The sequence below is a fragment of the Poecilia mexicana genome, unplaced genomic scaffold, assembly GCF_051168715.1.
Source record: "Poecilia mexicana isolate PSO_F unplaced genomic scaffold, ASM5116871v1 scaffold_19, whole genome shotgun sequence".
In the NCBI taxonomy this organism is placed as follows: domain Eukaryota; kingdom Metazoa; phylum Chordata; class Actinopteri; order Cyprinodontiformes; family Poeciliidae; genus Poecilia; species Poecilia mexicana.
This window is the reverse complement of record NW_028263388.1, coordinates 8,707,444-8,720,671: the sequence shown is the minus strand read 5'-3', so window position 1 is coordinate 8,720,671 and position 13,228 is coordinate 8,707,444. Positions and strand designations below refer to the sequence as shown.

At 39.6% G+C, this 13,228-nt stretch overlaps 1 protein-coding gene across 1 annotated transcript in view; it reads right to left on the bottom strand.

Moving 5' to 3' along the window:
• The window catches only part of dnah9 (dynein, axonemal, heavy chain 9), a 166,605-nt gene that overhangs the window by 92,843 nt on the left and 60,534 nt on the right, over nucleotides 1-13,228 (bottom strand). The window contains exons 41-47 of the mRNA XM_088000949.1: nucleotides 12,854-13,001; nucleotides 11,016-11,190; nucleotides 10,029-10,202; nucleotides 8,649-8,856; nucleotides 7,300-7,465; nucleotides 5,809-5,911; nucleotides 3,074-3,313 (exon numbers count right to left, since the gene is read on the bottom strand). Of these exons, the coding sequence (XP_087857075.1) occupies nucleotides 3,074-3,313; nucleotides 5,809-5,911; nucleotides 7,300-7,465; nucleotides 8,649-8,856; nucleotides 10,029-10,202; nucleotides 11,016-11,190; nucleotides 12,854-13,001 (1,214 nt within the window). The remainder of the gene's footprint in view (nucleotides 1-3,073; nucleotides 3,314-5,808; nucleotides 5,912-7,299; nucleotides 7,466-8,648; nucleotides 8,857-10,028; nucleotides 10,203-11,015; nucleotides 11,191-12,853; nucleotides 13,002-13,228) is intronic.

Below are 13,228 nucleotides of genomic sequence, written 5' to 3'. Positions count from 1 at the left end.
ACATAAAGTCCCCCCAATTATTTCAGCTGAGGCAAACTTCTCAAACGTCCAGATAGAAAACACGGACTGACAACCGTTTAGGGCTGCGGCTCAGAATTAGAGGAAGTGTTTGTACTGTCACAACAAACCCAACAAACCCTTCCCCACATCTGGAGGTGCGGAAAACCAGAGGCCTGATTGGAGTATTTCGACTGAGGCCCAGGCGCACGCTGTGAGGCGGCTCACCTCTTCCCACCTGTCCTGAAGTGTTACAGCCACGACTCGAGTACGCGAGGAAGAAAAACTTCAAATGGGAGCTTTTTTTTTCTAGCTCTTTACATATTTCTATAGGTGGACTGGTCCAAGCAGACAGTTTTGACACCATTTCTTCAGGACGGTTGCCAAATGTCTGTTCAGGCCAATTAAAGAAAAACACAAAGACTTTGTCAAACTGGTCTGAATGGTGTCTTCAAACACTGGTTTCAAAGTCTTCACGTAAAATCACATCTGTTTGAAGCCGGTGATGTGTGTGATCAAGGCCGTGGGAGCTAAGCCCTGAGGTCTGCAGGGCATGAGCTGCTGAATGGCAAGCAGGTTTCACCGTTTAAATCCACAGGCTTTCAAACCAGCAACAAATGCCTCCGATTGGTTAGTACCAAGAGATCGTTGGAGGGTTTAACAACGTCTTACGACTTTTCAATGATAACCAGCATAAACAATCACATTAAGAAGTAACGTGCACCATCATGATGAAACTGTATTTGCCACCCTATAGGTTTCCACAGCTTTTGCTTTTTTGTCAAAATGCTTTCAGACCCTGAAGCTAATTTCAATATCGAACGAAGGTGACCTGAGGAAACACAAAAAACTGTTTTTAGCTGATTAATTAATTGTGAGAAAACAGACATACAAATCAGCCTGGTCCTGTGTGAAAAAGTAACTGCTTTCTAAACACAATCCACATGTTATAACTGCTAATGACTCTTTTTTTTTGGTTAAGTACTATGAAGGATTTTTTAACCTCAGCAGCTCATTGAAATTCATGTCTCAGCATCTTCAGTGAACGTAAGTCATGAACTGAGCAGGTTGCACGAAAAAGCTCGAGCAGCGAAGAGGTGGATTTACTGGTGTGTTTCTGATCGTTGACCCATGAATAGAACAAATAGCAACGAATGCCAAATCATAAACTTACAGCAGCGGATGAGGCCCAAATCATCACACTACCACCACCGTGTTTGACTGTCTGAATGATGTTCTTTTAAGAAATGCTGTGCTAAATGGTTGAGATGATAAATGAGCACATCGTTTTATCAAGGATTCTAAAGTGCTTCACACCAAAATCATTCATGCACACATTCACACGCTGATGATGGTAAACTACACTGTGGCCAGAGTTGATAAGGACAGACTAACAGAAGTGAGGCCGTCACTCGGGTCAGGCGGGTAAAGCGTCTTGCCAGAGAACAACAATTTGGGGTTTTGAACTCCCAACCCACCAGTTACAAGACGATGGAGGTTTCTACCATTTTAATTTATTTAAATGACCATGTAATCTCCCACAAGGTTGTGATTGTTTTTCTCAAACTTGTAGCAACACCCACCCATGCGTACTTAACACTACTGCAAGGTATGAAATACTTTGCCAGTTAAACTTACAGAAACATTTACGATTGTTACATCCACTAAGGGCACAACATATTTGAGGACACGAGACAAGAATGAAGGTTCAACAAAATATTTTATTCTTAAACTCTCTTGAACTTTGGTTTTTATTTTGTTCAACTCCTTCGGATTTTCTGTGAAGAAAAAGAGAGTTAAATGCCCTCAGTTTCCCGTGTCCCAAAAAAAGAAAAACAAAACCCCAAAAGTATTAACAGAAAGTTGGACCTGGTGAGTCGATAAAACAGAACAAAATGGTACAGCAGGGGGCCAACCCTGTACAGGGCCGTCGAAGCCCCTACTAGTACCGGACTAAAGCCAAAAACAACCTAATGCAAAAGAAAGATCAAAACCAGGACAACCGGTCCCACCAGGCCAAAATCACAATGAAAAAACAAACAAAGGCTAACAGAAATACCGCATGGCAGGCTGGAAACATCAGCTGCGGCTGACAGCGACTGGACGTGCGGGCACCGCGTCAAGACGCGTCCCCGGTGCTGGTGGAGCGAGCGGAAAGACGGAGATCACCAACATGCCAAAACCCAGCCTGTTTATAGGTGGACCAACAGCGCCACAAAATAATGTAATCAAATGACCAAAAATAAAAAATTATCCAAACTCCAAAATATATTAACAACAGGTCATTCAACTAAAGTCTATAAGAAAACAAAGGAAAAAATAAACAAGAATCATCATAATGTGCTCGAAGCACATAACAACAACCAAAGTGGCATTTCTTTAAACCCTGCCGAGCATTAGCTAATTACAACGTTTTAAGTTTATTGTGCCTGTTAATATAATTCGGTAGAAGCTGGACATTACCAGGTAGGTACAAACACACAGAAGCTGTACCTTTAAGAGTGAAAGGAAAGTGTGTAAAATCTACACACCTATATAAGCTCCGTATAGTGAAAATAGTGAGACCTGTGGGCTCCATCTGTAAACTCCTGGAAAGAATAATGAAAATTTAACTTCCTATAGCTGAGTGGCTCAAAGCATTAATTATACAACAGAGTGTGTTAAATGAAAGAGCCTGCCCTCCATTAAAACCGTGGAGGATTTTGACAGAAATATTGCCCCGAAAGCCTCTCCCTTGATAGCGTTAACACTCTGATATTATATTCATTTAAATACATTTATGCACCCATGGAAAAGCAAATCCATTGTATTCTCTGTTCCACTTATTTCAGACTCATTTCCAGCTTTCAGTGCTGCCTCTTAAATCAATAATCATTTAGCGAGAAATTAGTGACAGAGGCCCAGGGAAGCAGAGCCGCAGAAGAAGAAAGAATTAAGGTAAAATATGGATACGCTTGTCTGAAATGGAGGAGTGGGTGGTGTCGGCGAAAAGAAGCCAACTTTAAGGAGGCAACTTTTGACTTCTCCTCCAGGGAACATTAACCCAAGGTCAACCTTCCCTGATGCATTTGGTCACCTGGAATATGTTGGAGAGGTCCCGCAGATTAAAGACGTAGTGGAACTTGACCGCTGTGGGGAGGAAGGTGGAGGAGACGCGTTGATGGAGGGCCAGAGCCAACTGGACCAGGGTGGAGCTGCTCTTCTGCAGGGCCGAGCCAAATCCTTCCCCTCTCAGATGCTGAGACAAGATGGAGCTGTAGATGGTGCTCAGGGCTTCTGCTCCGGGAAAGGACAGGGCGAAGACGCAGAAGTGCCGCTGCGGAAAGAGACAGAGTAAATGAGACAGACCTGCTCCGTGCTAATGTCGGCAAAATCGCACCACAATATCAACCAAGTTTGACTTTTTAAAGTTCTTTTTGTGGGACTTAATAAAAAGTTATTTGTGTGTTGTAAAAATGTGTAGCGTAACTTTCTACATGCTAATAGATCCACACAGCAGAGTGTGTGACTTCAGCTGCATTTTATAAATTCCCTGCAGCATCACATGTGTTACTTCGCTGACACACCCGCACACACACACACACACGCACACACACGCACACACACACACGCACACGCACGCACACGCACACACACACACACACACACACACACACACACACACACACACACACGCACACACACGCACACACACACACACACACACACACACACACACACACAGCAGACTTTAAAGACCCCTTCAAGTCCAAAACATGTTCCCATCCCCTGCAGGTGAATGGATAACTCCTCTAACAGCAGAATGGTTACATAAGCCTGAATGTGGGGAATTTTTCAAAAACACAGAACCAGTGTATACCCAATTCAAGACTTTATTACCTTAATGCATAAAGAATAAAGCTCAACAGAGGAAAGTGCACTCTCGTGTTATTATGTGGTTTTAACAGTCAGGACATGAATGGCTGAATCTTGCTTTTTACACTAATTTCAATGAGTCTTTTTATTTAAACTAAGCTAAAATGGAAAAGCGGTGTGGAAAAAGAACAGCAGCATCAATAGTTTAATGTGCCTTTAGCAAACATGACTTGAAGTAAACTTTTATTTTTTTCTGTGAAGGAATGTGAGGACACTGCTCTTTCTCACCTTTGCTTTATTGCTTAGAAATGATCTTGAAATGTAATTTTGGGTTTTCATCATCTGTGTGCCGTAATCATTTAAATTAAGAGAAACAGTAAAAGGCTTGAAATATTGCACTCGATGTGTAATCTGTAAAATATGAGTTTCACTTTATGGACTGAGTGGCAAAGTATATTGAACTGTTTCACAAAATTCTAATTTTTTTTAGGTGTAGTTTGGAAATTGCCTTCTAGCCTCTCCCAGACTGATGGGCAGAGATAATGTCTCATTGATCTCTCTTTGTCTAGGTGTTGCTTTTAGCAGGCATGTGTGGCATTTTTACAACTGGAAAAGTAAAAAAATAAGGACAGTATTAAAATCAAACCCTTTCAAATAAAAAAAATGACCATTTCATGTTTCTATTTGAAGATTCTCAAATGAATCCAGTCTTTCTGCAAAGGTAGAATTTCATGTTCATGTGTTACTTTGGTTCAGTTAAATGCTGGGTTTTTATTTTCTTTTTTCAAAAGAAAACATTTGATGTGCAGACATTTTTCTGTTCCCTCAAAATCCACTCATGACCTGAGAGTCACTGAGGATAGTATTCTGTTCTTGCATAGGATAAAAAAAACATTCTTCTTTGTTATTCAGAGGAGAACAAGTGTGAGTCTGAGGAGAGCCTATAGTCTCTGCAGTGAAACATTCCACATGTGAGCCTGTTCTTTGCCGTCTGTCTGCTGCCTGCTTTGTCACCTTTACACCCCAACCTCCTTCTTGCCATTTTGTTCAGAAAAAGTTGCTTTGATGTGCGACACCATCAGAAAGAAGCAAGGCTCACTGGAATGCATCCAGCATGCTCCGTCACACACATTCCCCTCTTAATGTCTCCTACCGTTTCTTCATGTCTACAACAAATTCCTCTCGTTAAAATATCCAGTCTCATACCTCTTACTGTACACACAGGCAAGGCCAACAACAAATCTTTTGTTTGGTGGCATTAACATTTATTTAAAAACTTCAAAATTTTTAAGTTATGCTCAAAATAAATGACATCTCAAAAGCAAATAATATGAACACTAAATATTTGGAGTGATTTTCCTCCTATTTTTTTTCTAGCACACTCAAGCTGTAAAAATTGGTCCCTAAAGCTGCAGCTTATATGAAAATATGTTTTTTTACATGTTTGTTAAAATTGTCTATGTCCTTACATTAAAACATAAGACAAATAATGTGTGATAATTTCGTCTTACAAAAAACAGACAGCTCCCAGTAAGAAAAAACAACAAGAGTCAGGAGGAAGGGCTTAGCGCTGTCAATCAAGCCTGTGTATACCATTTTCATTCAACTGTTCCCAGAGGATGATTCCTCTTTTTCTGAACATGATCTATGAACCTGTAAAATGGAGGATTTCTCATCAAGTCTGCAGTGATGCTCATTAGGAGTCGCAAAAACATAGTTTTAGCATGTACATGTATCCTTGTACATGCTTTTACTGAATTCACAAAAATGAATAATAATATTAATTCTTCTACAATTTATAATGTCATAATTTTTCTCTGAGCTACTTACAGTTTTGCCATGTCTACCATGATGCATGTGGAAGCAGAAAAGGAGCAAATGTCTCCCCCAGCCAGTTCATTGTGTAACCAGTGGTACGCCATGCTCTGGGAAAATATCCTGGATGTGTTAGTTTACCTGCAGCCTGGGATTAATGGTGAAGCTGCCAGCCGTGGGGTTCATGCAGGAAACGTATTGAACGTTGTGTATTTCTTTCAAAAGCAGTTTATGACGGTCATACCTGCAGAACACACAGAGGGAGAAAAGAGAAAGAAAAAAAAATCATTATTCAACTGCTTTGCAGGCAAATAAACACCAACATCAGCCAGAGCTCACACACAGACTTCTCTCCCTGTGCTTCTTCCTGATACGGACGCCTCGGCTCCCGCTTAAGCTGGCGTGTCTTGGAAGCAACCTCCTTCCCTCTCAATTTCATACCTGAAGTCCTCCAAGCATATCTCTAATGGGCTGACCGTGTCTAATCCAGTCAGCCAGTGTCTGACGCAGTGGAACCATGTTCAGAATGGCCTCACTGTGTCAGAGAGATGAGCAACAAAATCCTTTTTACAGGGAATCACACAGGCCAGCTTTCACGTATAACTTCTGATACTCATAAAAGTTGCAGAATATGCATACTGATGCAGGGAGCTCTGAATACTGAAAGAGGGGGGTAATTTACAAATACTATAAAGCTATCTAGCTGCTAGAAATAAAAGAAAATCATTTTCCTCTAATATAAAACGCCTTTGCATTACATTAACATTTTGTTAAAACAGAAAAATTCTTCACAAATGTTTCATATTAGTTGATTTCAATAATAATAATAATAATTATTATTATAAAATAATGTCAAACTGGTAATGAAAGGTGCTGATTTGGGGGGTATTTTTTATAACCGCATGACTTGAACTGTTGTGTAGAATAAAGGTGGAATTTGGGTGACACTTTATTTGAAGGGGTGTGAATGAGACTGACATAATAGGGTCAGCTGTGATGGTTCCAGTGCATCAAAAACAGATTTAATTGTCCTTCCCTATGTTTTAAAATTATTACTAATAAAATGGACAACACTATATTTGAAGGGGTGTGCATGACACTGTCATAAACATTATATAAATGTGTTATGAACATGTAGGAGTCTTCATGAATGTTTGACTGTTGTCCTGAAATGTCATTTGGCAAATAATGACACTTTTAATGCAAAGCTGACACATTTAGTGGACTTTTAATGCAACTTTTAGTGCAATTTTGTATTAAAAGTGTCATTATTTACCAAACGACACTTTATGACAACAGTCAAACATTCATGAAGACTCCTTCATGTTCACAACACGCGTTACGTTACGTTTATGACAGTATTATGTCAGTCTTATGCACACACCTTCAAATGAAGAGTTACCAGAATTTGTTATGCATTTATTTACACTTCAGGTCAGACTTAAACAATTATAAAATCTGATTAATACCACATGTAATTTCTGTTTACTGATGCACAAGGCCCAACAATTAACAGAAGGTGTACTTTCTGTTTACCGTGACATTTACCAGGTTAAATATCTCTTTTTCAAACATTAGTGTGTACTTGAGCTTGCCTATGCGTGTGATGAATTGCAAATGACTTGGTCTTACCAATGCTTGTAGTCCATGTGTTGGCGGATGAGTGTGTGAGGTTGCACCGTGCCATATGCATCTACCTCAGGCATATTCATGTCATCTATGAAGTAGATCAGTCTTCTGCTGCCAGGAGGGCCGTAGTTGCGCCCTGCTTTTTTCTCTAGGGGCTTTTCCAGCACAGCTGCGTGGGAGATCAAGACTTTACAGAATGCCCTTCTCTTTTTTTGTCTTTTGGCTTTACCTTTTATGGCTTCTCAAACATGATTCACACGCATTAAACAGTGCACACTTCAGATAAATAATAATATATGTAGAGAAGATCAAGTGATTAAAAAAAAAAAAACAAAAAGAAAAACTGTTTTAAACTGTAGCTTTTCAACCAAAACCAGACCAGATGCAGTTCTAGATGTTCTGGTATTGATAGCAACACATCTGAGCACTTCTCTGAACATTAAATGGTAACTAAGGCATTAAAAAGGGAATTTCAGTCACAGCTAACCTGCTTCAAAATCAACGCAACACTTTTAACTGCTTTTGAAAAACATATGATGCAACAGGATCAATAAATAATGGCTGATTGATGAGTGTTGCTTGCTGTTGGATTATCCCTGGTTTTGGTCCGTTTCTGCATTTCGTTTCTTTTATTTTGCTATTATTTACTTCCCGTTATTTGTATCTTCTTCGCTTTGAATGTTTTACTGATATTGTTTTTCCTTGTTCAGCCCCAGTTACTTGCCCTCCTGCTTTTGTTATCTGCACACTGTTCCCCCTCTGATTACCCCCGTCAGTTCATAGGCTGTTTTGTTGCATTTGTTCATTATCGGCTCGTTGTTTGCATTTGTTAGTCTTCTTCATGCCATGTTAAGCTCCGTTTCCTGACTGATTTTCAATTTAGCATATTTCCAGATCAACCATCACAGCAAACAAATCCAGTCAGAGATTTACATAAACTCATCAGGGACATGAATAATGTTTTGTTTTTGTTTTTTTTGTTTTTTTTTTTATCTCATAAGTATTTAGTTTAACCATTAATCCAGTGTGAAATGATTACATACATACTACAAAAGTTTGAATTGATTGTGGCTTTTCTCTAATCTCCACAGTCTCAAATATACACTTTCCACCTCTGGTAATATTCAGATATTAGTTCCTTAGCAAGCTGCACCTCTATCATGCTTTTTCGAGCCATTATCAGGAGTATGGCATGATACTTTTAAGCATAGAACACAAAAGTCCAATCCAGTTGAGGTAAAAGCTTTTGGAAAGCATCTAGATGTTGGTTTGACCTAATTTTAAATAATTCAGTTTGTTACCCTTTCAACTGTACAACTAACTGGAAGCAAAACAGACCCACTTACACCTACCTTGCAGCATGGCGGACGTGGTGTAATAGTTAAACGGGACGTTTCTGACCATGTATTTCTCAGCATCCAATGATTCGAGTTTATCCCCGATTAGGACAGACTTCCCAGTGCCGGCGTTCCCAACCACCATGACCGGCCTGGAGTGCTCCAGGAGGCGGTCCATGAAGTAACGCACTCGAACCGTCTCAGTGGTGGGAACCAGACATGCCTGCAGACAGGAGGAATTCAAAAGCCTAAAAATCTAGTTAACATTGTGAAACTTTATATATGGGTGTGAATAAACAAAGAAAAACATTTTTGTTCGTGATGCACATGCAATATGAAGAAGCAGGCTTCAGATTTTATGCTCCTCTAGATCTGGAACAAACGTCCAAAAAACTGCAACAATGCTGAAACAAGACAGTTGCTGAAATATGCTATAAAAATAAACTTGATTATGATGATGGTAAAGCGATATTGAGGTATGTCCACATTTCTTCTTTGTGAAACAACCCAATCTTGGTGCAGTGGATTGATAATGTCCAAAAAGCAATTTTCAAATCTTGTGACAAAGTCAGATTTATATTCACTGAGTCATGAACCTGCGTTGAGCAGTTTGTTTTATACGTTTGGGGTTGTTGTTGTTTGTTGCAGATTTAAAAGGGTTTTCTTCCAGGATTACCGTATTTTCATGACCAGATTGTCAGTGTTATTATTAATCCCTTAACCAAGCTTCAAACTTCTCTATAGCATTTTCCCTGACCCCATCTATAATTTATATCATATTTGTTCACTAATAAACCTTTGACACTTGAAGTTGGAGATGAAGTTACTCACAGTTGAGCCATAGTTGCTAAACAGTTATAAAAAATGTGTTGCACTGGATTTATTTAGGAATATCATAGTAATGGGACATTAATATTATACTTTTAATTTTTTAAAACTGTTTTTAATGTCATTGTACATGTGTATAGCGATAAACAATACATTAAATTTACTTTTCTTTTCACTTCACCATTATGTACTACTTCATGCTGGTCTATCATGTAAAATGCCCTGGAGTTTGTGGTTGCAATTTGACAAAATGTAGAAAACCTCAATTAATTTGAAAACTTTTTGCCAGGAACTGTTATTAGTGGTTCTTTTACCACTTATTGTTTTGGTAGCATATAGCACCCATGAGTATACAAGATGAGGAAAAAGTGGAAAATGTATTATTCACTGCCTCTGGAAGAAATAAAAGTTATGAGGGACATTCGGTGGTCTCCTCTCCGCCGACTACATGGGACCTTGTGATAAGCAACACACTTAGTAAGAATTATCCATACAGTCTGGGAGAAAGAAAAAAAAAAGTACATACATCCAGAGTCTAGGCACAGAGCTACCTGGTTTAAGATTTACCTGAAGAGGTACATCTGGATCCATCTCAAACTTGGTGACCATCTTGGACCATGGTTCAAATTTTTTGCTCTCCGGGTCGATGTAGTAATCGAACACGGTGCCCTGCGATGGGAACTTGATGGTTTTGAACTCAGCAACCCACCACTTGCTGAACTCCACTCTGTAGTCGACCAGCTGCACTCACACAGAGAGACACAGAGGGTAGGCAACGCGGTCAATATTGTAAAATGACTTCCTCTCTGCTTTTTCTCCTCCATACAGCAGCTATGGATCCGTGCATTTGATTTACACTGGTGTGAACACAAACCAAAGGACGAATAAATGGCCCCAATGCATAAATGGAGTTGCAGCAGCTGAAGGGTAGAAAATGAGAGATGGCAGACCCATCTATCCATCCATGTGATTCGGCCGGTGAAGAAGTCTCATCACCTGCTGGCTGGCACTTCCCTGCCTTCCTCTCTTTCTTCCCAACCCTTGATACCTGTCTCCTCCATTCACCACTGCCTCTCCAGTCAATAAAACCACTTAGCATTTAAATGCATCTGTGATGGGAAAATAAAGTGGAGTACATTTGTACCGAGGGGAAAGCAGTTTTATCCCATAACTTAGATGGACACACTTACTGTACCGAACTAACTGGATTGCTAAGCAACTGCTTGCCATGGCTCTCCTGCTGATTTAAATTCAGCCAGCCTGGGTGTTTCTGAGCAGGAACGCAGTCCATTTCATTTTCAGATGGAGATCTCTGCCTTTATGGAAAAACTATTATTCCTTCAAAAGAAAATAACATTCAAATGACTTTTCATAAATGGAGACAATGTTGAGTTCCATAAAAGCCAAAGATCCTTACACAATATTCCAAGAAACTATTTTGAGTTGTGATGGGTAACAAAAAGAAAGAAAGGAAAAACCCTTCAGCAGCTCTGGTTTTTTCTTTGTTTTTTCCACTTAGGAAGCATCTCACATGCCAAGAGGTCTTAGCAGTACCTGGTCCTGGAACAACGCTCCCCCAAAGGCCCAGATCGCAGCAAAGACGAAGTAGAGCTCATAAATGTCTTTGGAAGAGTCTGGTGGTGTGTTTTCTGGAGTCAGCAGACACTCCAGCAGGTAGCACAGCATCTGGACAAGGCTCTGCTCAGGGATGGGGATGATCTTTTTGAACCTGACCAAAAACAGACACATCAAGTCAAAACTCTTGCTGTGACCCTCTGGCAAACAGGGGAAAACGAAAAGGTAAATTAAACATGACCTTCTTACAAGATTAGTTACTATCTAGTTAATTTGGAAGCCCTTTAGTTTGATTCTTTCTAAGGTAAAGTGACAGTACAACAAACTGCGCTGAATTTAATAACATACACCCAAACTAATATTTATTTCCAAGTCCATTAGGAAAGTTGCAATCCAACCATACACTTTTTAAAGTTCCTTGATAAATAAGTTAATCGTCTCAAATATTCTTGGGTTTTAAAGTCACTGTGTGTTAATTTGGTTAAAATCACAACACAATACAAGTCAAGTTATAAAGTACCTTTAAAAAAAAAGTCCAACATTCAGCAATCATTTTCAGTTAAACTTGAAATGAATCAAGTCAACTGTTGGACATGAAGCTACTGCCACCGTGCTGAACAGTAGTTAGTGTTCGAGGGCCAAGGAGCCTCACCTTGAATCCTAAATATTGTAGCCCTCCTAAAATAAAGTCCAAAAGTGTTTTGTTTTGGGGTTTTTTTGCTTAAAGGCCATTATTTGAGGAAGGTGGCAATATGCTTCTTGTGACTGTGGCAAAATAGCTGAAAATTTCTCTCGTCTGCCCATTAAAAATGACTGTAGAAGGAGTTTAGCTTGTCCATGAGGGTAGCCGAAACATTTGGTTGAGTTTGAAGGTGTTGATTTTGAAGCTCTGCCTTTCTTCCATGTCGACAATCTCTCAGTCAATGGTAAAAGAAAAGAAATTTACAGCAGAATGTGACATGGGTGGTAAAAGAAATACCAGAGTGTGAAAGAAAAACTTTGGTAACATTTTTTAAAATGATGATCTCCATGTCTTCAGACAGCTCCAAAAGACTCAATTTGTTGAAGTCCACACTTCTCTTTCTTAGATTGTCACAGAATTTCTTGGACTTTGCTATTCTTCTGAGAACGAATTAACCCAATAAGAGCTTTCAAAGAAATAAAATTTATTCAGCTGCAATCCAAAGGCACATAGGCATTGGCCTTGTCAAGTTAAAACGTATATTAGAGACTTAAGCAAATACCAAACAAAAGGCTAAGGTGAATATATGTTTAAACTGCATCTTGTTTGTAAAATTAAGACTTCATAAACCTCTGCATTAAGTACTTGTTAAAAAAAAAGAAAACATTCTTTCACCTTAGATATACCACCAGCCCAAATTATGACAGTCACACACCAAACTTAAGATTATGGAAACTTTTGCCTAGAACTGTGTCTATTTTTTTACAGAATTCACAAAATGAACAAAAGCTCTGAGAACCCAAGAATTTTAATCATGTACTTCCGAAACACCAGATGACAAATTTATGAGCTGTGGTGCATATTTAGAAATCTTTGTGAGTACAATGCATTCATCCCTCCCCTACTTCCTGTTGTTTGCTCCGGCAGCAACGAAGATGAGGGTGTCAGCGGATGCAAATGGTCCTCGTACAGAACGTGGAATCACATCCAGTTCTTTCTGAGTCACTCCCCGTTTGCTCCCCCCATCCCAGATGCCCACTTCACACACCCCTCCTCCGTTTTCAGTGTCACACAGGAAACAAATGTGTCAACATGACAGTGAGCACTTCCCATCGCTTCAGGAAAACCACGGTACCTTGATTTGAGGACCTCCAGGCAAGATGGGAGATACTTGTCGAATAAGATGGTCAGGTTTGCCTTCTCGGATTGGACTTCCCTCTTGTCGATCCAGCTGGACACCTGTGGGCTCCACCCAAGGTCTGCTGGATTTATGTACAGAATGCCTGGGTGGAGGAGTGGGCAAGTAGTGCCACATGTTGTGATTAAAATGTATGGATAAATATATAGCGCCTTGCAAAAGTATCATTAGTTTTCAGATTTCAGATAACCACAACATTCAAAGTCTCTGAGGGTGATTTTATATAATTGGTGGATAATTGTGAAATGGATTTTTTCCCCCCAAATAGAAAATCAAAGGTAGCTTTACATCAACAGCCCTCAATAAAATCTA